Source organism: Felis catus, chromosome B2 (genome assembly GCF_018350175.1).
Source record: "Felis catus isolate Fca126 chromosome B2, F.catus_Fca126_mat1.0, whole genome shotgun sequence".
Taxonomy (NCBI): Eukaryota; Metazoa; Chordata; class Mammalia; order Carnivora; family Felidae; genus Felis; species Felis catus.
This window is the reverse complement of record NC_058372.1, coordinates 37,744,903-37,769,895: the sequence shown is the minus strand read 5'-3', so window position 1 is coordinate 37,769,895 and position 24,993 is coordinate 37,744,903. Positions and strand designations below refer to the sequence as shown.

The 24,993-nt window shown below is 43.6% G+C and overlaps 1 protein-coding gene across 6 annotated transcripts in view; it reads left to right on the top strand.

The window, feature by feature from the left end:
• Window positions 1-24,993, top strand: part of KIF6 (kinesin family member 6) — a 386,490-nt gene that overhangs the window by 265,717 nt on the left and 95,780 nt on the right. For all 6 annotated transcript variants that reach the window (XM_019830554.3, XM_006931669.5, XM_045057492.1 and 3 more), the window contains one exon: window positions 22,512-22,620. In XM_019830554.3, the coding sequence (XP_019686113.1) occupies window positions 22,512-22,620 (109 nt within the window). The remainder of the gene's footprint in view (window positions 1-22,511; window positions 22,621-24,993) is intronic.

Below are 24,993 nucleotides of genomic sequence, written 5' to 3'. Positions count from 1 at the left end.
CATAATATAACATTTAAGCTATATAATTGCCACTAATTACTTATTTCACTGCATTCCACAAGATTTGATAAGAAAACATTGTTATAAATAGTGTCTACTTTCCTTTTTAGTTTTTCTTTGACCCACAAGTAATTTTGAGATGTTCTATAACTGTTCAAACATACGGACTTTTTAAAGGTGTCTTTATGTTATTTTCTAATTTTATTGCACTGTGGTCAAAGAACATGGTTTATATGACTACATCTTTTATACTTGTTGAGACCTGATTTGGGATCTAGTACGTGTTTGGTTTTGTCAATTTTCCACATATGCTTTAAAGGAATGTATATTTTCTTTCTTATTTGTGGGTATAGGATTTTTTTTGTTCTTTGGATTAAGCTGATTAACCATATTTCAAATTCTCAAAATTTGTACTCATTTTTTTTTCTAGCTGATCTTTCAATTATTGAGAGGGTATATTTAGCTGAGTATAGAATTCTAAGTTGATATATATTTTCTCTTAACGTTTTAAAGATACTATCCTATTGTCTTTTTGCTTTCATTGTTATTATTGAGAAGTATGCCATCAACGTAACCATCATTTCTTAATAAATAATATGCCCTTTAAACCGCTGGCTACTTTTAAGATCTTGTCTTTGGTGCTCTTGGTATCAGTGTTATTCCTAGAGAATGAGTTTTGTTTTTATATTTCTTGCCCAGAATTTATTTTACTTCCCAAGTACCAGGATTTACGTATTTACTATTTCTGGAAAATACAAAGCCATTATCTTTTTATATTGAGTCTACTCCATTTTCTCTATTCTCATCATTAGAAACTCCTATTAGACATGTGTTAGACCTTATTATTCTATCTCCCACATCTCAGCCTTTCATATTTTCTATCTCTTTAGATGCCTGTGCTGTTTTTTGATTGATTTCCTTAGATCAATCTTTTCCTTTTTCTTTTTGAATCTTTGTCTCATAGAGGGCCTGAAACTGGCATTGCCTTTGCATTTCTCAATTACATGATACAATCCATTTTTTCAAAAATGGGTTTTTCAGCCAGCTTAAAGTTTAGGTTTCCATTATTTGCAACACAGGAGTTCTAATGTGTACTCACACAGCTAGCTAGTCATTGTTTTCCATAAGAAGCATGTACTGAATTCAACACTTCCTTTCTATCCCCACTGACCTCCTTGTTGTCAGCTATACTTCTTAGATAGTTAGACAGTAAAGGAGGCTCATAACAAACAGAATCATAGAAGGACAATAATGAAGGACCTGTGCCAAGGTGCCAGAGAATGAAATTTTAGTAGTTAAGGAATATTCAGATACTGCAGAGTGGCCAAGGAGTATGAGAACTGAAAAATTAGCCCTGGAATTGCCGCCAATGAAAAGATGATAGCTGACTCTTATATTCTGCCTTTACTTGTTTTGGCTTTCATGGAATTTTTATTAATCACAGTGATTAGCAGAAAGCATAGAAGGTGGATATTGAAAATACATTAAGTTATTGATTAATGGATTTTGTCTGGGGGTTTGGGACCATACAAAAACAGCCATTTGATAACCATGGTTTCTGTGTAAGGGACAAGAGATGACAGACTCAAAAAACAAGAAAGGCAGTTTTAAATTGAAAGTCATTTGGAAAGGATGTAAAATTTGTAAGTCAATTTTTTTTTGCATTTTATAATAAAAAATTTATATTTATTTCCCATCATGTCTTAGAGTCTTTCTTCATAGTGGGGTCGCTCCAGGTTTGGGAGGGGGTGGTGGTAGTAAGTGCCTATACAGGCTGAGTCAATGAGGTGTAGTTCATTTTTTTTTCTTGTGATGAGGACTTTTAATATTTACTTTCTCAGCAAATTTCAACTTTGCCCTACAATGTTAATGACTATAGATCTCATGTTGTACATCATATCCCCATGACTGATTTTATAACTGGAAGTTACTACTTCTTGAACTCCTTAACACTTTGACCCACCCCTAGCACAATTCCCCTCCTCTCTGACAACCAACAAACTGTTCTCTGTATCTGCAATTTCACTTTGTTTGTTCATTTGTTTTGTTTTTTAGATTCCAGATACAAGTGGAATCATTTGGGATTTGTCTTTCTTTAACTTATTGCACTTAGCATAATATTCTCAAGGCCCATCCATGTTGCAAATAACAAGATTTTATTTTTTATAACTAAGTATTCCATAATACACACACACACACACACACACACACACACACACACACACACACCACGTCTTTATCCATTCATCCATAAATGGACATTTAGGTTGTTTCCATATTTTGCCTATTTTAAATAATGCTTCAGTGAATCTAGGGATGCATATAACTTTTTGAATTAGTGTTTTCATTTTCTTCAGATAAATACCCAGAAGTAGAATTGCTGGATCATATGCTAGTTCTATTTTTAATATTTTGAGAAACCCCCATGCTGTTTTCCATAGTGCCTGCACCAATTTCCATTCCCACCCCATGAGGTTTCCCTTTTCTTCACATCTTTGCCAATACTTGTTATTTTTTTTTTATTTTAGCCATTCTGACTAGTGTGAATTGATATCGCATTGTGGTTTTGATTTGCATTTCCCTGATGATTAGTGATGTGTTCTACATCTTTTCATGTGCCTGTTGGCTATCTGTATGTCTTCTTTGGAAAAAAATCAGTTTAGATCCTCTGCCCATTATCTGATCAGATTTTTTTTGTTACTTACTTGTATGAGTTTTTTATTTTGGATGTTAACCCCTTATTGCATATATGATTTTGCATATGTCTTATTCCATTTAGTAGGTTGCTTTTTAAATTTTGTTGATGGTTTCCTTTGCTGTGCAGAAAATTTTTAGTTTTATATAGTCCCATTTGTTTATTTTTGCTTTGGTTGCATTATTTCTTCAGTCAAGTCCAAAAAGATGCTGCTCTTCATTGTTTCTGTAGTCAGGTCGAAAAACATGTTGTTAAGACCAATGTCAGGGAGCTTACTATCTACGTTTTCTTCTAGAAGTTTTATGGTTTCTGTTCTCGCATTTAAATCACTAATCCACTTTGAGTCCATTCTTGTGTATGGTTTAAGATAGTAGTCCAGTTTCATTCTGTTGCATATGGCTGTCTGGTTTTCCCAACACCATTTATTGAAGGGACTGTCCTTTCCCCCATTGTCTTTTCTTGCCTCCTGTGTCATAAATTAATTGACCATATATGTGTGGGTTTGTTTCTGGGCTGTCTGTTCTGTTCCACTGATCTATGTATCTCTTTTTATGCCGATATCATACTATTGATTATGATAGCTTTGTAGTATAGTTTGAAATCAGGGAGCATGATGCCTTCAGTTTTATCCATTCTCAGGATTGCTTTGGCCTTTCAGGATCTTTTCTGGCACCACACAAATTTTAGGATTGTTTGTTGTATTTCTGTGAAAAATGCTGTTGGAATTTTGATAAGAATTACATTGAATCTTAGATTGCTTTGGGTAGTATGGAAATTTTAACAATATTATTCTTTAAACCCATGAACATAGAATATCTTTCCATTTATTTGTGTCTTCTTTAATTTCTTTCATCAGTGTCTTATAGTTTTCAGTGTACAGGTCTTTCACCTCATTAGTTAAATTTATTTCTAGATATTTTATTCTTTTTGATGCAATTTTAAAGGGGATTTTTAAAATTTCTCTTTTTGATAGTTTTAGTGTATAAAAACACAACAGATTTTTGTAAATTGATTTTATATTCTGCAATTTTGCTGAATTTGTTTATTAGTTCTAACAGGTTTTTGGTGAAGTCTTTAGGATTTTCTGTATGTAATAGCATGTATTCCATAAAAAATGGCAATTTTACTTCTTCCTTTCTAATTTGGATGCTTTTTATTTCTTTTTCCTGCCTAATTGCTCTGGCTAAGATTTCTAATACTATGTTGAATGAAAGTGGTGAAAGTGGACATCCCTGTCTTGTTCCTGATCTTAAGGAAAAAGCTTTTAGCTTTTCACCATTGAGGATGATGTTAGCTGTGGGCTTGACATATATAGCCTATATTATGCTAGTGTATGTTCCATCTATACCCACTTTGTTGAGAGTTTTTATCTTAGTAGGTCAGATAATTTAACCCAGAACCAAGTTCCCCATGTAGGTTGTGGTATCTTCTACAGTGGTATAAATGAATGGGCAGCTATTTAAAAGGATTAATTAGAAATTTCAAACCATTCTTCATAAAAATACACACTTGGACTACATGGCCATCCAGTTCACTCTCAATCCTTTTCTCAGTGTTGTTTTAGGTAAGTGTTAATCATACCCAAGGTATCAGAGAAGAAAAATTATATTTTCAGATCAGTTACTGTTCTTGCAACTGACAAAGAAGTAATGATCATCTCAAATGTTTCCTCAACAAAAGTCCATTAATGTAGCAGATATCCTCAGGAGAGGGCTCTATAACAGAAGACCTTGGAATTCTCCTTCTACCACAGACTCATTGCTAGATCACATGTATTTACTATGATTGCTCTGTCAGTCCATCTGTCTAAGTAACTAGCTTTGGGCAGCTCAGAAGCATCTATCATCACTGACTCTTTAACAAAATTGTGGGTTAAATCAATCCAAAGAAAGATATTTCTTCCTTGACCTCAATTCCAGTAGGTCCAAGTGAATTGGAAGCCAGGCAGGGGAGGATGTCCAGGAATCATAGCATTATAGGAATCGTATGCTGTTGGCTGCAAAAGTTGGTTTTGCATCTGTTCCGAAATGAATTTTCCTGATCGTTTGCTTTCTGTGCCATTTTTACTATTTATTTTGTTGCTTGGCTTACGCTGGGCCTAGTTTGACTTTGGTCCATACGTCTGGAAAGCATAGTACAGTTCATTCTCCATCCACACATCCTGCTCTTTTAATAAAACTGTTCCTTTATACACACACACACACACACACACACACACACACACACAGGATGGCTGATCACAGGATTTGGTAACAGGGCAAAAACTGATAATTTGCTTAAAATGAGTCACTTTTGCGCCAGACTGGGAGCCCCGTGACTCATAATTACAAGTTCAAAGACTGGCTGTTTGTAAGAAGAGGAAGCCCAGCCAGAGGGGCTTTCAGTCTGCTCACTCTTTGCATTCTTTTTATCCAGAGAGCAAATTACTGCCCAAGGCAACCCAAAGCTCATTAATGAACCCAGTGAAGACAGACACCTTCTTAGGCTTGGACAGAGAGGAGTCTCTCCCCAGCCACGTGAACCATAAACAGTTAACCAGCTCCTAAAGCATCTGCCAGTGAGCATTTTCTACCACAGATGAATGCCAATCTGAGAAGTTTTTAAGCAAATTAAATTTAGATTCCTCTTCATGGACTAACTACTTCATCTACTTAACTTTTAGTGCCCTCTCCTTCTTCCTCCTCTTCCTGCCATTATCGCAGATGGTGGTAGTCAGGGCCCCATGCCCTTGGCATTGTTTTCCACAATCCAGTTCAGCTTCTGGCTTGAAGAAAAGACAGGATTAAAAAAACAAAAACAAAAACAAACTAAACTAAACAGTGGGGAAAGAAGTCAGACAAAGCTATTACTACAAATACTGAGCGAAGAGCTGCTCATGTGCTGCTACCACGTGAAGACGGGGCAATGAGAGTGGAAGACAGGCACAGTAGGAGCTAGGAGCCCAGCAATAGATGGAGCAGATCTGTGGCCGCAACTGGCTGCCTTAAGACTCAGGAACCCTGGGGGCACCTGGGTGGCTCAGTCAGTTAAGCGTTCTACCTTGGCTTAGGTCATAATCTCAAGCTTCGTGAGTTCGAGCCCCATGTGGAGCTCTGTGTTGACAGTTCAGAGCCTGGAGCCTGCTTCAGATTCTTCTTTCTCTGCCCCTCCCCCACTTGTGCTCTGTCTCTCTCTCTCTCAAAAATGAATAAACATTAAAAAATTAAAAAAAAAAGACTCAGGAACCCTGGACATCACTGAATTTTGAAAAGGAAGGATGATACTTGAGGGTATGTTTAATATGTCCTACCCTGTACATATAAGCATTAGCCTAACAGGGTGTGTCTGGTGCCCAGTCTGGCACACCTTACAGAGAACTTCTGCCAGGATCAGAAAGATAGGATGGAGGGAGTGAGCCAAAGAAGAAGGCTGAAGGGTGGAGGTGGAGGGACCTTAAAATGAGGGAGAAACTCTGCTGGAAGGACCAGGAGGAAATAAGGGGATGTGATTCCGGCTGTTTTCCAAATCAAGTGGATCATTTTAAATGAGGAGAGCATTTAAGTCTGATGCTCAAATACATGACTTTGATAACTTTGCTTACAATCAGCCATAAACCAGGGCCTTGAACCGCCTTCCTTGGAGTTTGTTGTCAGTAGCAGCACACATTAATTATCTTACATGCAACAAAATGTTTTTATTAGCATAGATCTGAGAACTCAAAAGAATACAACCCAATTGCAGGTGCATAATCAAACACTCTATCCAGTTCCAGGGTTGCAGAGATGCAATTTACTTAAAATCCCACTGTCCTACCTCTTACCATCCCAGATCCTTTTCTACCTAATTCATCTACAAGACGAAGTAGAGAGACACACATTTATTGAGGGCCTACTATTACCAAGGCACAGTGTTGTGTTCTTTCCATATTTCAATCCTTTTTAATTCTCAAAATAGCCCTATGAGGTCAATGTTACTAGCCCCATTTTCTGATTGAGTAAACTGAGGATACCACCTATTTGCGGGCTTATGGATGAAAAGGAACTTGTCTGATTGACAGATCACGAGCCACACTGCACTGCTATGTGGTGACCAGTCATCTAAGACCTTCCCTTTTCAGCTTCCCAGTGTCAGTAAGTTCTTCCCAAGGGGTTAGGTTCTTTCTTTAATTTGCATTACTGACCACTTACTACGTGCCAGGTACAGTAAGTGTTCATGCCACACCTTCCAGAACCCTCTTTCAATGAAGTTTCCATCGACTGGAATGCCCTGCATACATTTCACAGCCTGATAATTCCCTTTCCACAGACATGTGTTAGCTCCCTAACGTAGTTCTTCTGGAGATACAAGAACCTTAGCATCCCATCCCCACGGCTACCCCCAGCACTCCTCCCTCCACCACGTACACACGCATGTGCACACATGTACACATAGAGGTATAATCATTTCCACCTCACACAGGAAAACTGAGGAATACAGGAATTAACTTGTTCAAGATCATACCCGAGTAGGGTACATTTTTATAACAGTTGTTTCTTCCAGGCACTGCTGACAACTGCTGTCATTCCTAGAAAGCAAGAACTTTAATTCAGAAATACCCTCTAGGAATCTAGCCTACAGAAATAATCCAAAGTGCCTTTTTGCAAATACCACTTCCTCAGAGAGACCTTCCTCTAACCCCCTAAGGAAAACAGTGTCCCGCATCAGCTGGATGTCTCCAACCCCCTACTTGGCATTACCTCTCTTCACAGAGCTAACTGATAGTATGTATTTATCTGTTTTCCTTGTCTGTCACCGTCAGTAAAATGTCATCACTCCAAGGAAATAAGATTTTGTTGACCAGCTCCCAGAACAGTAACTGGGATATAGTGGGCACTCAGTAAATATTTGTTATGTTAATTAGCTAACTAATTAAGTACTTAAATGTTGAATAACATTTACACACCAAAATGCTCACTGCAGCATTATTTACATAGCACATATATAGAATGTAAATATATATATATATATGTAATGTAAAATGCCAATTCTAGAGAACAGATTATAATGAGAAAATATTACATAGCCACAAAAAGTAATATTTATGAAAAATTTAATGAGTTAGAAAAAAAGGATCATGAGATAATGCTAAGTGAAAATTGTATATACATTATCATCTTAACTATGTAATAAAACAAAGCATAGAAAAAATTGGAAGGAAGGAAGGTAGAGGGATTGTGAGTTATTTTTTTTCCTTCTCCTTTATGCCATTCTTTCTTTCCCAATTTTTTTTTGCAAGTGATGAGCTATACCTTGATAATTACGAAAAGTAAAATAATACCTTTTAGATGTTCTTACCTCATCAGGCAAAGCTATGTGGCTTACATCTTTAGGACTTGCTCTCTGCATTAACTGTATTCCTCTCTGAATTCCTGTAAGATAATGCATCTGTGAAAGAAAAGTTCCTCAGAAACCCTCCTGAATGGCTTAATATAAATGGTTCATAATGGAAAATTACTTCTCTCTGTTGAGGATGTACAAAAGCTAGGTGCAGATATATACTGGCCGACCCTACAGTGTTCTGAAATAATGATAGATGTCTCCAAAGATTCTCATTTCTGTGTCTCAGAAATGGACGCTCTTGCCAGGAAATGGAAGGGGAGCTGTTCTCACAAGCCCAGTCACCATTTAGGTGTGGAGTTTAGTTTGGCTCCCTTTAGAAATAATTATTTATAGGTTTAATATGCATAAGACAGACACAAAACAACCAAAAAAGTGAAAGACGAAGAGAGAGAGAGGAAGAGTGAGGTGGTGAGGTTAATCAGAGGATGGGTTCGCAAGGAGCTGTGGAAGTCAACCCAGGCTAGTTACTGAGAAAGAAGAGCACTTTGAAAATTCTAACTGTGGGTGCAGAAGGGAGAGAGAGGTCAAACTCAGGCATCAGGATTCTCATAGGAGAGTAGTTGGGGCTTGATGTAGAGGGGTACAAATCTGGTACATATTAGGGACACCTATTTCCTTTTTTTAAAAGTTTATTTATTTATTTATTTTGAGAGACAGAGACAGCACAAGTGGGAGAGGGGCAGAGAGAGAGAGAGAGAGAGAGAGAGAGAGAGAGAGAATCCCAAGCAGGCTCCATGCTGCCAGTGTAGTGCCCAATGCAGGGCTCGAACCCATGAAGCCGAGAACTCATGAACTGTGCCGAAACCAAGAGTCAGCTGCTTAACTGACCCACACAGGCACCCCTAGGGGCACCTATTTCCAATAGGACTGTTGACCTCCCTCCTTCTCTTTATTTCTCTCTTCCTCCCTCCCTCCCTTCCTTCCTTTCCTTTCCTTCCTTCCTTCCTTCCTTCCTTCCTTCCTTCCTTCCTTCCTCCCCTCCTTGCTTCTTTCCCTCTTCCTTCCCTCCTAGCATTGGAGAAGGAGAAATAAACAAGACAGATACACCTTTGTGGAGTTTTCAATCTATACAATACATATTTATGTAGTTTCTGATGATGACAAAAGCTATGAAGGATATAAAATAAAATAATAAGTGAGAAACAGTTGGGGTGGGTTGGAGACCAAAGGAGGTGATATGTGAACTGAGAACTGAATAATAAATTGATAGTCATAAAGATTCAGGGAAAGAACATTCCAGACAGGAGAAGTAAACAGCAAGTATAAAGGCCCAGAGGTAGGAATATGATTGACATCTATGAGGAACTGAAGGAAGGCCAGGGGGCTCAGACGGAGTAAGCAAAGGATATCTGGGAGGGGCATGAGGAGGGAGACACGTAGGCAGATGTAGCCATATGATGTGAGGCTTGCCACGCTGAGGAGTTTGGTGTTTGTTCAGGAGCCATGGGAAGCCACTAGAGAGTTGAAAGCAGAGGAGTGACATCATGCTCTTAAGAAATCACTCAGGTAGGTCGCTATGTGGAGAATGTGTCCTAGGAGGGCAAGATGGATGCTGACAAAGCAGTTCGGGGACAGTCCAGGTGAAAAATGGTAGTGACTTTGGTCAGGATAAAAAAGGAGACAAGAAGAAGCAAAGAGGTCTGAGGCTTTCTTTTAAAAGATTTCAGACAGAATCTGCGGGTGGAGCTGTTGTGAGATCTGAGGAACCATGAACAAGCCCTACGATTTTTTGCTTGAGCAAGTGGTACCATTTATTGATATGGAAACAATTAGGTGAAACATCTTGGGGTAGACTTTGGCACGGAGCATGAAATTAAGGGTTCTGTTTGGAACATGTTAAGTTTGAGATGCCAATTAGACATTTAAGTAGAGATTTCAAGTGGGCTGTTAAGTGTCTCAATCTGGCCCTCAATGGAGAGATCAGAGCTAAATATATAAAATTTGGAGCCATTGGTGTATAATACATTTTAAAGCCATGAAACTAACTGAAATCACCTGGTGAAAGAGAAGAGTGCCCACGACTGAGCCCTACTACACTACAACATCTGGAGGTTGGAAGAAGCCAGAAAGGTGGGAGAAAAATCAGGAGGGAGTGATGTCACAGAAGGCCAAGGAAGGAGGTGCTTCAGGCAAAAGGGAGGAGTCACCTCTGTCTAAGGGAGGTGTGAGTTGGTCAGGATATCCTAGGCTATGCTCTGGTAATAAATGAGCACTCCTTCTCAGTAGCTTTTCATAACAAGATGCATTTCTCGTTCACCTGTGTGAATACTGTGGGTCAGAAGAGCAGAAGCTCTGCTCCACAATCACCAGGGACCCAGGCTGACACAGATCCCCAGAGTGAGAGGAGAGAGAGCACGGAAAACTGCACAGCGAGTCTGCAGTGCTTCAGCCAGGGGTAACACATATCATGGCGGCTCACAGCACACTGGCCAGAACCACCCATGGGCACCTCCCCACCTGCAGGAGTTCTAGGAACTGGGTGCTGGCATGTGGAATAGTTGGTGACTTGACTGCCCTACCGTTTGCTGAGAGGTCAGCTGAAATAAGAGCAGAAAACTGATATCTGGTTTTAGCAATGCTTAGGTCCCTAATGATGCTTAAAAGGCAGTTTCAGTGGAGGAGACAGATTGAAACTCCATTGGACTGGATTGAGGAGACAATGGGAGGTGAGGGAATAGAGACGGTAAAGATGGACAGTCCCGATGAGGCATTTTTTAGGAAAAGGGACCAGAGAAATAGATTACCCGAAGGTTAATGGGTAGGAGGAAAATTCTGGTAAGACAGTATTTTTTCCTTCCTCTAGGTATCTAAATGTCCCTGTATCTCTTACTCTGCCATCCCCCTATAAACAGATGACCTTGTCCTTTATTTCACTAATGAAATCAAGGCCAGTGAACATTGAATGTTTTAACCTTCCACTTTGTGTCTACAAATCCAGATATATCTACATCTAACTATAACCAAGTCAACATGGATTTTAAAATATGGTTTTTGTGCTGATGGAAATAACCCAAGGACGAGGGGGAGATTGCTCAAGCAAGAGAGAAGGGTTAAGGGAAGAAGGCCAGGAGAGTTTGGGAACCACAGCCTGGCAGAGGGGTTGGCCTTTGATAAGATGGTGGATGCTTGGTCCCACTGTCGCCTGGATTGCAGTGAGTCCACTGGTAGACTTGGTGTTGGGAAGACAAGGAAGCCCTTGTCCTGTTGTGTTTATTTCCCCAATGAGATGAGGTTGTCACTATGGAATGAGCCTGGCTGAGGTGGTCCAGAAGCAGAGCACAGGGACAGTGGAACCTGCCTGACAGTTTAAACCACAGTTGTCTCCCTCCATTGCCAGCCCATACCTTGCAACTGCGTTCAGAATTCTCCTCCTGTATTCAAGTAGTTCTTGCGCTCTAAACAGCTTGTGGTGGGAAGGTTGTTAGATGACTCATTATTACTTATGATGACAATAATAACTCAGTTTTACACTTTTACTTTTTGTAGCATATGCCATATTTATTCATTCATTCCATCAGAAACTTTTAAATAAATGACTCATAGCTGCCATATTCAGCTTTATTATTGTAAAATATATACATAAAACTGAATTAGAGATGCATGTACAGTTTAACGAATAATGCTCTTAAGAAAAAAACAAGTTAACTAGAGATACCTCATCCTTGCTCATTCATTCAGTTGACAAAGCTTGTTTGGAGTATATACTACATTTGGCACTGAGCTTGAAGCTGGGGCCTGAGGGATGGAGGAGGCGTGTGGATGAAGTAGTCATGCAAATAGCTCCCTGCACAGGCACTCAGCAGTTCCAAAATGGAGACACACATAAGTGCCACCATCTCTTAGTAACCCTTCACAGTAACATTAAGAGACAGGAGTTCTTACTAGCTTCATTTGATAGATGAAAACATGAGACTCAAAGCATAGGTCGTACAGCTAGTAAGTGAAACCAGCACTCAAACCCACATGTTCCTGGGTGCCTGGGTGGCTCAGTCGGCTAAGCTCTTGACTTCAACTCAGGTCATGATCCCCCCAGTTTGTGAGTTTGAGCTCTGCCTCGGGCTCTGCACTCACAGTGGGGAGCCTGCTTGGGATTCTCTCTGTCTCTCTCTCTCTCTGTGTCTCTCTCTGTCTCTCTCTCTCTCTCTCTGCCACTCCCTCACTCATGCTCACTCTCTCCCTCTGTCAAAAATAAATAAACTTAAAAAAAAAAGACCACATCTTCCTACTTTAAATTCTATCGCCTTTCCCCAACCACAGCACAAGAGTAGTAGAAGAATAGCCCAGTGTTCCCCTCTAAAGCAGATATTCTCCAATCATTTGAGGGAGGGGGAATTGCCTGACAAGCCTGTGAAAAACTCAAGGCACCTATGCCCAGGGATGCAGGGGACGAGTTAAAGGTGTGACGTCAAGACCCAGAGGTCACTTGGGCCCCAATTCCCACTGCAGTCAAAGGAAGCCCTAAGATCCTCCCAATCTCCATTCCAGTCCCTGAACACCGTGGGCCCCTCCCCACACCATGGCTTTCCTCTCTGTTCCCTATGCAGGGAGCAACACCAGCCTCCATTTCTCCAGCCCCTGCTCCTCAGTTTCTTTAAAACCGCCTTAGGAGGAATGTTTCTTGAAAAGCTCTCAGCAATCTGACCACACCCCTTCTTTCGCTTTCTTGCAACCATCTACACCATCTGCACCATATTACCACCAACACACTGTCTATGAGTATTCACCTGCTTTATAAAGTAAGCTTTGACCTTCCCATACCCCCCCCCCCCAGTGCTTTCTATCATAAGGTCAAGAATAATAATTTTTTCATTTATCTGTAACAGTCACCATAGAAGAGGGTTGTCAATAGAGCAGATACTCAGTACTTGTTGACAGATGGTCTACTTCTCCAGTTGACTCACTGCCTAAGTGGATAAACAAATGTTACATTTAAACAATGAAATTCTTTCCAGAGAAAAAGCAGTCAGGATATAGAGGGGTCAAAGGGAAAATAATGGCCTTTTGGATCCTTTTCACCTCTTTCTCCTGGCTATTGCTCATTTAGGGATGGAAAATTATTCTCTGCCAAAGTATACACTCTTAGAACCTGGACCCTGCCCCTTATCTCTAGAGTATCCCCCTGCTTCAGTCCAACACCGCCATTTTAAGTGCATAAACTCTTGGATTGTGGAGTCTCTTCAGGGTGCAAGCTCCATGTAGATTAGGTAAAAATAAGTACTTAACTGGACCTGACCTAGTTGGCTAACTAATAAAGTCCTCCTGACAGAGAACCGAGGCTCCCCTACAACCCTCCTTTTACCTCTGATCCTTACCCAGCCCCTGGGATTCTGGGTAAAGCAGCTCCTCCCGGCCATCTGGTGCCTGCCCCAGCTTCCCATTCATGAACATCTCCAGCTCTTCTGAGCTGCCATGTGCCTTCATGGTTTTCAGTGCACATCCCAAGTCATGAGTCTCCCCAACTGCCTTTTTCTCTTGATCTCCTGAGCCCATAGGTCTGACATCAGTGGTTTGCTGGTATTCATGAGATCATTTCCACTTGGCAAATGATTTTCACTTAGCAACACAGCATGCAGAAAGAGGTTTCTGGAGTGGGACAAACCTGGGATCAAGTTATGGCTTTGCCATTTTGCTACCTGTTGTCTTGGGGTCACTTTTAACCACTTTCAATTACCTTACCCATAGAATGGGCCCAATACTACCTAGTTGACAGGGTCACTGTGAGAATCAAGAGAGACAACCGATGTAATCCCTCCAGCACATACAAAGTTCTCAATAAGCATTAGCTTCCTTCCTCCACCATCACCACCAATGGCAGTGTTGTGAAGATTAGTTAGTATCTGTGAGTTCATATTTATGAAGCATTAAAAGTGCCTATCACATAGAAGACACACAAAAAATAATTTTTCCCTTCTTTTTTTGCCCCCAAGGAATGAATATGAGCATATCCAAACTTCATTTCACTTTTTGCTTATTTCCAAGCCAGAGAAACAGAATCTTATTTAAATATACATGCATTTCGTGGAAGGTGCTACTAGGCTAGAATGGATTCTTTTTAATCCTCTTTTAAGAATATATCAAAATAAATTTGAGACGACAGTAGAATCCATTTCTAATTTAGGCACAGATAGAAAACCTGCCTCATTTTTCAGACATAGGGCATGTGAGCAGTGCTCTAGCCATTACCCCCAAATCACAGACTGACATGAGAACTGAACTCATCAGGGTGGAAGCCAGTCAATAGGACCCTGTTAACCATGGCCTTTGGAAATGGTCAGGACACCTCAAACTCAGGGAATCCTGTGTTTTTCAAATTCTGCAGAATTTGGCGCCTCTTATTAAGCTGAAGAGGAATGCTACCTTTCTGTTCAGTGGTCCTCTCAGTCAACTGCCCTTTAACTCAAAGGGCTAGAGCACACATGTCCTTCCACCCAGATTTCCAGTGTTGGCCCAAATATTGGGCATGGAATTGGACACCAAGGCTGCCACATCTATGGACTGAAATCGATGGAAAAGACTCCATAGATCCAGTTTCGCCTGGCAGCAGGAGCCACAGCATGCTGTCTTATTTAATGGAAACGTTGCTGGCCTCCAGATTCCTGAGTTAACTCCAAAACACAGAAATGCCAACATGACCCAGGCTGTTCTCCAAGCTCCATGCCTGTGTCTGTCCACGAGTTTTTCTAAGCAACCCACATGGGCACTTTGTCCTGAATGAGAACACTCACAAAACAAAAACCCCAGAGAGGCTGGGTTAGGAAAATGAAGGTCTTCTGCAGATGATCTTCAGGACCGTTGCTTAAAGGCTTTATGTTCCTGCTGGAAATGGGCCACTGCCCTCAAGCAGCTGCCATTCTTTCAGAGCCTCCAAGCCTGTCCACTTGGTTGGCACACTGGGCCTTTCTGCACCCCCTCAGGCTAATGTCCAGGATGCAGCTGAAGCAGGGGGGTGAATCAGACATGGTTACCAAGACGAAAGAGAAACACAACCGGCCTCGAACACTGCCCCTTAATTCCACCCAGCCCACATGGTCTGCACTTCTGGGCCGGTGAGGATTGCTGGTGGGATGTGTGATTTCTGGCACCAGGAGTCAGGAACCCATTTGATTTATTTAGATGTGGTGCCACTATTGGGTGGGTCTCCTAAGGTTTCCGTGGCTTTCCACTTCAGATTTTCCCTTTACTCCACTCCCTCGAGCCCCTGCCAAGCCTACCATGCTTCAGCCTGGTCCAAGCCAGCCCTAAGAATCTACTAATTAGAGGTTCTCCTTTGACAGCTTTCATGTGGCAATTTAGGAAACTCCAAGGCAAGTCCTCATCTGGGGACTTTAGCCCAGGTGGTATCTTCTGGTTTGAACATAGGCCTTTAACCCCAAGGCCTTGGGCACCAACTCATTTCAGAAGTGTCAGTCAAAAGCGGGAAGTAGGTTGGGCAAGTGTCCTTGGTCACCCCAAAAGATCTACTCTTGGTCTTCACATCTGCAGTCACTTTGGCCGTGGCTAAGTGGTTTCGTCTTCCCCTCATCCTCAGATTCCATACCCTGCTGTACCCGCCCAGAAACCCCTCAAATTGTAGCTGAGCTGCTCCTGGCCCTTAATGTAAACAGAGCCATGGCACATGGAACTGCTTGCTGTGGTGACCTCCATCACCCAGGCAGTGGGGAACATGGACAGCAGGCTTCTTGGCATCTGTTCCCAGACAGCCACTCTCAGTGATTCTGGCACTTGAGGGCATGACACGGCTCCCTGGGGAAAGTCACCTGCATGTCCACTCCTAAGGTGGTAGAACTGGGCTGTTACTTTTACCTGGAAGCATAGGAAGGATGAAAGTAACACCAGTTGTCATTTGATTGGGTAATCATCCGAGAGCCACCTGTTATAGGAGATGAGTGACTTCGGCTGTCTGACAATGTCTTCGGTGAGGGTGAGGAAGGAAGGTGGTTCCCACTTCCCCCAGGCAGGGGCTACATATGTGCCATCTTCCACATAACTTCCAGAAACCTCCTCCTTCCTAAATGACAGTGTCTTCCCCACAATGGCAGGGAGGAAGGTAAAGGCAATATCTCAAATGCCCCTTCTAATATTTCTGGGAGATGATGGTCCATTTCTCTTTATAAAGATCTTCTAGCACCTCCCCATGGTGCTAGAAGCTGGACTATATTCAGTCCAGTATCAGTGGGCCCTTTGCTTTTCATTCTAGAAGCTGCTGACTTGTCCCTTCACCCCAGAGTTTCTGGCTGTAGCCACCATTTCCTTTCAATGGCCCTTGGGACATCCTTGTTCCAGGCACCATTCCCAAGAGTGCTGGACCACTGACCTTTCCTTCATTTCCCTCCTGACCTTTATGTTTCATGCTGCCTTGATAGATTATCCCTTTTTCTCATCAAAATTCTTCATCTCTCTCCCTCATACTGGTCCATTCATTCTAACTTCTCTACACACCAAAGGATGGAATTCTCTTCTATTCATATGGGGATATTTTTGTGTATTTCACCTCCATCAACATTTACTGAGAAATTTCAATGCATATAGAACCTTAGATCAGATATTCTACAAAACCACACTGTATCCCTGCCTGTTGCTTCTCATTACTAGATGCATTTCCATGTTCTACATATTGTAGGCATTCATCATACCACTATCTCAAAGCCAGGTCCCTCACCTTCTGTTTTGAAAGCTTCCTCTCCCAAGCCACAGATTGTGTAATTATCCCCCACATCCAGCTTCCACCTTGTCTCAGCCTTGAATGTCCCCCACCCAGCTCTGAGCCTTCTTTTGCTTTCAGTCCCAAACACTGTGATCTAAGCCCCCTTCCCCTCAGAATCCACCCCATTGCTCACTTTTCCTCATTCCCTGGTGGTTCTTCTTTTCTCCCCTTCCTTCTTCAGTCAGAGGGAACTGAGGCACCCCAGGAATAGGTGTCTTTCCGAAGGAAAATATATTTTTGGCTCTGACCAGGAAATCATTTTTCAGCATGAATAACACAACTCTCCATCATTGTACTTTTGTCCATTTTTAAGCAATAGCTTAAGCAGCAGTAGGTTGTTTGGGGCAGCCAGGAAAATGGGCTCTGGCCCATGTGCTCCAGACTAAAGGAAATCAGACAGCAGGCCCAAAGGCAGTAGCATAAACTCTCCACTTCCGATGTTTTTCCTTTCCATTTGGTTTCCATGGGACCCTGTGTTGGGGGCGGGGAGGGCTTCCAAAAGTACGGATGTGTAATCTTTAGCAAAATAAGGAACCAGGTTTCAGGATGGCAAAAGAGAGAATATTAAGAAATGGGTGAGGGACCAGTACCTAAGAATTTTGTATGCCTAACATTTTCAGAAGCCCCACTCCAAGGCTAATTTTGAGAGTGCCTTATTGTCTGCCATTTCTACCTAAGTGCTGTTCATAATAAGTATCAAAACCCACAAGAGGTTGTACCTTTAGGGTTTGGAAGTGTTTCCCATCCCACTCACACCCTGGAATTGTAATGTCGTGTTTTGGGGACTGAGACTGAGAAACTCCTCTTCTTTAGGGTTGTGTTTTTTTTTTTTTTTTTGTCTGTTTGTTTGTTGGTTTTTGCTTTGTTTTGATTGAAATTTTATACTGCCCCATAATGTTTTATTTGCTCTCCTCGGGGTCTGAAGCAGTCCTGTGACTCAGCAAGCCAGCAGGCTTCTCTGAGTCATCCCTATTTTCTGGGATTCGACACAGGGACCTATGATTGAAATTTGCTGAAAGAAACAACTAAGAGCTAGACATGGTCACGGCAAATGGAAACTTGTAAGGTCCAAAGCTTCAATGAGCAGCTGAGTCTGACAGACTAAACAAAGCTGGGGAGAAGGCACAATTTATCTTTTGCCATCGCGCCTTCCTTTCCAAGCTCATATTTCCCCCATTTTGGCACCAGCCTGAGACACCATCTTATGTCTCATCTTTGCAGGACCTGTTAGCTAATTGTCAACAGATCACGGAGTTTTTCTTTGCTAGCCCTAAAATGGGGATGCCTTCAAGAGTATTTACATTTCTATAAAAACTTCTTGGAGTTGGAATCTCTAAGGGTGGGCTGTGAAGCATAGTGACATGTAGTGGGAGAAGGTGGTGTTGAATTTCTTTTTTTTTTATAATTTTTTTAATGTTTATTTATTTTTGAGATAGAGAAAGGCAGAGCGTGAGCAGGGGAGGGGCAGAGAGAGAGGGAGACACAGAACCCAAAGCAGCTCCAGGGTCCGAGCTGCATAGAGCCTGATGTGGGGCTCGAACCTGAAACCACAAGATCGTGACCTGAGCTGAAGTCGGACACTTAACCGATTGAGCCACGCAGGCGCCCCAGTGGTGTTGAATTTCTAAAATCACACCGTAGAGGGGATATACCCACCCAGAAGAATGGTGGTGGAGGGAGGAAGAGCAGTGAATGCACTTCCCCCATCATATCACAATATGCTATACCAGAAGGAAGAACATTAAGCATCTAAAACATTCATCCATCCATCCATCCATCCATCCATCCATCCATCCATCTATCCATCCATTCATTCATTCAAAAGAACTGGAGTTCAGCCTACATGCCAGGTACCACCCAGGTGCTAGGAATACTGCAGCAAACAAAACTGCCTAAAACCCCTTGCCCCACAAAGTGCACAAATTCTCGAAATAATAATAGAACATATGAAGTAGGGACACCTGGGTGGCTCAGTCAGTTAAGCGTCCAACTCTTGATTTCAGCTCAGGTCATGATCTCATCATTCATAGGTTCGAGCCCCACGTCAGATTCTGTGCTGACAGCAAGGAGCCTGCCTGGGATTCATTCTCTCTCCCTCACTCTCTCTGCCCCTCCTCTGGTCTCAGTCTCTCTCTCTCTCAAACAAAATAAAATAAATACATAAACATTAAAAAAATAACATATGAAGTAAACTATGTAAATAGTAAAACAAAATTCATGATTCTCTTTTTTCAGTGATACTGTAAAGAAAATTCCAACTTTTGGACAAGAGAAAACACTAATGAGAGTATAATCTCATAAGCAGACCTACTCCTACCAGCTCATTTTGAGACCCAGCCCCCACCTCCTCCCTCAGATAGACTTCCCCTGGAAAAACTGATCTAAGAGCAGAATTGACTCTAAAAGCTGGACCATCCTTACCCCTTTACAACCATTTCTTTAACCAAGCCTTGGTTTCCTCATCTATAAAATGATATTTGACCAGGGATCCTGGAGAAGGTTAACTAAAACAATATGGAAGGAAGCACTTGATACAGTGGTTAGCATAAAGCATGTAGGAAACTCATTTTATTCTCCCAAAGGTCATTCATTCCTATTGGGTGGCAGAACCATGCATATCAATGAAGTTGCCCTTTTAATGCACCCTCCTCCTCTGCCCCCTCCACCTGGGATCTTCTGCCCCCTCTTTCCCACCTGGCAGGTGCTGCCGGTCTCTCGGAATCCCTCCGAGTCTCCCTGATGGAGCTGACCCTCTTCGCTGTTTCCCAGCGCCGGGCACGTGTCTCCCTCGTGGCAGGCAGCAGCTTCCGCTGTGGTTGTTCCTGTTCCTTTCCCCTTCACGAGGCTTTGAATTCTTTAAGGGCAAAGATCAAAGCTTTAACCGTCTTGCCCAAGTGTGTATCTCGTACACAACCACAGTGTGTGGTACGCGTGTCACGTACCAACCACAGTGCCTTAGGTAAAGAAATGCTGGTGGAGAGAATAAATAAATGGATTATTATCTCATTAGCTTGTAGTCACCCTGGTGCTCCAACTGCCTTCACTCTTTCTCACGCGTACATTGTGCGCTTCAGGGCCAGATCCTGCCATCTGGGAAAGCTGTTCTCTAAATCCTGAGAGGGGACACGAGGTGGAGACAAGTCTTCGGTAGGCGTCCAGGCCTCACGTTGCCTCTCCGCCTTCAGACCACAGGCATCCTCTGCCACAGCACCCTGGCCTCTCCTTGAGCAGACATTTAGGCATTTAGGATGCTAGCTGCCAGATTGTTAGCCGTCCTGTGAATGTCCACTCACCTGAGCTCACCGCCAGCAGAGAACTCCAGTTCCGGAATACTTTCTCCTTTGTAGCAGGGGCAGGGGTGGGGGAGTCTGATAGTGCATTCCTGCCCATAAGCCCACGACCCTGCAGGACCCCAAGCACCTCTTAAATCACCAAAAGATTGAAGTTGTTCCAGGGTAACTTTGTTGTAATGTGTACATCACCTGAATTTTAAGTCTTTGGAAACTGGTGACTCATATATACTGTGAGACGACGTTGGCCCCAAATTTTTTAGCAAGACTTTTGAGATGCTCTGTAAAGTAATGGCAAGCAACCTGCCTGGGCTTATCTCCTCTTGAGCTCCATGTCCTTTCTGCTCCCACCGCCCAGGCCCCGGCATACCTCTGGGAGGATGCAGTGGGGTTTGCAGGTGGTTCTAAGTTCATCCAGGACCTACTGCTGTAACAGTTCTATGAGCACTGCAAAACCTCAGCATGGTCAACCCACCCAGCTGTCAAGTTGGACTGTCAGCTCCAAAAGAAGGCAGAGCCAGGAGAGAAGAGGCCATGAACCCATCTCTTTCACTGCAGCTTTTCGAACAACCCTCCCCACCACGCTCCCCCCTGCTACTGCCAGTTGGTGGAAGCCTTCTCATCACCTCCTCCGTGGGAGGCAATTTGGGGGATCCCGCAGGCAGGCTCCCATGTGGTCTCCGCAGAGCTTTCCTCCTCCGCAACCCCATTCCAGAGAGACTCACTCCCTCTCCTCTCCGTTCCCGTTTAATTTGCAGTGAAAAGCATACACTGCCAGAACTGGCACAGACCAGGGGCCGGGGAGAGGTATGGCGTGAGTCCCTTGGCTCCTGGTGGGCTCCACTGGATAAAAAGTGCCCTCCAGTTAATGTCTCTCATGCATGGGGGCTCCTCTCTCCGAGTCTCCCACAAACCCATTCCCAGGCCCACCCGATTCTGGAGTGTGCAGGACAGATGTGGAGACAAAACTGAGATGTGCCCATTTGCTTCTGATTGGAAAAGGGTGGGGTGTCTTGTGTGCCTCACCGTTCAGACATTCTTCACGGTGCTATTTTTATCAACAGTAATCATTAAATTGGTGTCAGATGGGCTGGTCCCGTTCCTCACCCCGAGGCTGGGTGATGAGACTCAGCAGGGTTTTTCCAGGCAAGAGGAGATGTGGTATGTGGCCCATATGAATGCATCTCCAGAACCGGGGGCCTCATCGCGAACCCCTCTCACCCTGGAGCATGTTCATGTGGCAATTAGAACAAGGCTCATTGTCACTCCTGGCTCATTCCTGACCTGATTCACTTAACAGACATATGATGAGCACCTTCTAAATGCCAGACATTGAGCAAGGCACCAGGGATCTGCAAAAATGTAATCTGTACCTCCTAGAAATGTACATGTCCCCAGAAAGGATTGTCATGTAAAGTGACAACTTCTACTGGGCTGTGCGTGTCACAGCTACATTGATAGGTAGATAGTGGAAAGAGGATTCTTGCTGCCTGGGCCTCAGGGAAAGCTTCGTGGGGTTGGTGACACTCAGCCAGGCTTTCAAGGGTACGTAGAATTAACCAGATGAAAACATGGGGAACAGGAACCAATGTTTTTAAAAGAGGCATCAAACAAACAAAAAACCCCCATAGATTCATCCCAAATCCAGCTGTGAATTCGGCTGTCACCCAGGGAGTCCCAGGCACACACCTGCACTGCCTCTTGCTCTGGGAGGCTAGGAGGAAGAGGGCTGCAGTGCAGGAATGTCACCTGCTCACTCCACGGTCCCTGGCCATTCTGACTCTGGGTTTCAGAATCTGGCCCCTGAGCAGGGCCTAACAGTGAAGGGCTGGCCCATAGTGGTGATGGTGACACAGGACGCAGGAGTTAGATATGGACTAGGGGCCTCCATCACCATCTATTCCTGGATCTTGCAATGGAGAACCTCACCTCTGAGTAAGAGCTGAGGCCCCTCACTAGGGGCTGCAATGATGCATCGTTAGATGAACACCAAGAGCGGAATTTTCTAGATTCTATATCTTTCAGTCTGTATTGTACTTCTTTTAACTAAATGCCTGGAAATTCAACGTGAAATTTAACAGAAAACCAAAACGGGGCATAACAGGAAAACGGGGAGAAATGTGGCACTGAATGATGGCAGAAAGTGCATTCACAGATGTTCTCGGCAATCCAGGGCTTGGCGCTCTGGTTTTCATTTCCTCTGACCCGACATTCCAAACTCCACCCCCTACAAGTCACATGCATGTGCAGGCACAGCCCTGCAGGGTGCAGGGTGTCCCTGGAAGGGCCTCCTCGGTGGGTCGCTGGCCAGCTGGAAGAGCCTGGGGCCACCTGTCTGGTCAGGAGCCTCTCTGCCGTGAGCTTCTTGGAGCCAGGGCTGGCTTTGTGGTCTAACTAAAGTGACAGTGAAATTAATGGGATCCTGATGCTGTGACTGAGGCTATTTCCCTGTGTCTCCAAACAGTGATGAGAGAGGAAATGTCATTAGGACGACAAGAAGCTTTTGAAATCTTCAAGAGGGACCACGCTGACAGCGTTACCATCGAAGACAACAAACAGATTTTGAAGCAGAGGTAAGGCTGGCTGCTGGTCCCCCGAGGCTTCGCCGGGCGAGCCTCAAAGAAACTTGCTACTACTCTGTCCTCCCTAATCTGTCCGACCTAACTCTGGAAGAGAGGCAAGACATGTATTAAGTTTCACATTGAGTTGTGTCCATGACTTTCCTACACGAGCCTCACCATCCCTGTACTGTTGGGGTAAGTCAAGGCCAGGGTCTGTGAGTGACGGAACTAACTTTGTATACCATTCTCACATCTTACATTAATTCTCATCTGCCTGTGACTCTGTCGATAGCATACTGTTCCAAAGACGAGGAGAAAAGTCTGTAGATCAAATTATAGTCTTAGAACTCTAGACCCTCCAGCTGGTCTGGGGACGGTGGGGGGAGGGAGGAAGTCCTGCACTTGATAGTCAAAGGAAGTGTACATGCACAGCAGAGGCTTCTGGTATGTTCTCCAGCCGGAAGCAGAGCAGGCAGCAGCATCTGCTGACATATTGTCAAGCTGGCCTCTGGACCCTTTAAAAAAAAAAACTTAATGGTATAGAACTTGTTTCACCTAATCTGTGAATTAGATGCATATCCTCAAACTGTAGCAAACAGAAATACTGCCAAGTGCATGGGTCTAGAGTTCAGAAGAAAGAGTTCTAGACAGTGAACTTTTAAATTAAGTCACACGTGACTCTGGATCTTAGCACACAGCAAATTTTCAAAAATGATTCGTTGAATTAAAATGAGATCCAGGGGCACCTGGGTAGCTCAGTCAGTTAAGCGTCCGACTTCAGCTCAGGTCAAGATCTCATGGCTCGTGGGTTCGAGCCCCACATTGGGCTCTGTGCTGACAGCTCAGAGCCTGGAGCCTGCTTCCGATTCTGTGTCTCCCTCTCTCTCTGCCCCTCCCCTATTTGTTCTCTCTCTCTCTCAAAAAAATAAACATAAATAAATAAATAAATAAATAATAAAATAAAACAAAATGAGACCCAGGTTTGAGAGTTATATGCTTGTAAGTGCTTCGAGGAAGCCTAAGAAGTGGCCAAGCTCAGGAAAACATGTGGAGGCATAAGGGCCTAGAGGGCAGAAGCAGCAGGAAATCTCTAAAGGGCAAGGAGGGAGAGCAGGTGGTGGGGGAGGAAGGCTGAGAAGAAACATATAGAGAAGCAGGGGAGAACTGGGAGAATATATTGTCCTGAAAGCCGAGAGAGGAGGCGGCTCCATAAAGCGTGTTGTGGGTGGTGTCAGCCGCGACAGAGACAGAGGCAGGGGAGGCTGGACCGAGCGCACGGAGCAAGCGGGTGGCTGAAGACCACGTGTTGGAGGGCTGGGAGTGAGCAAATAGAGCACGAGCGAACACGTGTTCAAAAAGTTTGTGATAGGTAACAAACATTCGAAGGAGGATAAGGGGAGTCACCTAAGGAGAAGGGAAGTTTGTTTCCGAGTGGCAGAGAATTGGCCAACATTGTAGGCCGTGGAAGCAAACCCGTGAAGACAAGGACAGACAGACAGACAGACAGACCAGGGGAAGAACTGACACAGCAAGGCTTCAGGGAGATGGTCTGGGGAGGGAGACATCAAAGCTCTGGGTGAGGTGAGCCCGGAGAGAAAAATGAAGCAGAACGGGGCTGACGCTGATTCATTTAGAAAGGAAGGGAGAAAATTAAATATGGCCTGTATTTGGGGCTGGAACATATCCAGTCACGTAGGATGGGCTGGTTATCCTGGTGGTCCCATCTTCCTTGTGGCCATAGAGCAAGGGAATTAATGAAACTCGCACAAAGCTTGCTTCTGAAAAGGGCTTTTCCCAGCACTAAATCAGTCCTTTTAAAATCAAGTGAAAAGTCAAGAGACCAGTCCACATGTTAAAAATGTCTGCGTCTGTTTAATGTTACTGTAATAACAATCATTAAAGGAATATTTGGCACTGGGGGGGTGTAACCCAGGATCTACCCCTTTCTCAGGATTGGAGCTTTTGTTTGCATTCATGGAGAGCATTCCATTACTAGGTATTACATGCTCGTAACTGCTTGAGACAGAGGACTAAGAGAAAATGTTTTTCTGTGAAAACGAGTAACTATAAAGCAGGGCCCCTACAGCAGACATTGAAATAGGACCCCACAGGTGCTGATGAGGGTGACTTCCATGCCGCCCTGCAGACTGCTTCCTATAGTCACCCTGATCCCCTTCGATGCACTTGCTGCCATTCCCGCTGGTGACTGGGAGCCCCATGCGGACCATCTGCAGGAGGGCTGGCCAGGTCCTAGGAATGCAGACATGCGCCACAGCATTTTAGTCACTCTGCTTCTAGACTTCCTCTGAGCAAGTCTCATTCTCAGGTAGACCCCGGCAACAAGGACTCAGTGACCTGGCCTGACAGGGACTTCTCCACTTTCCA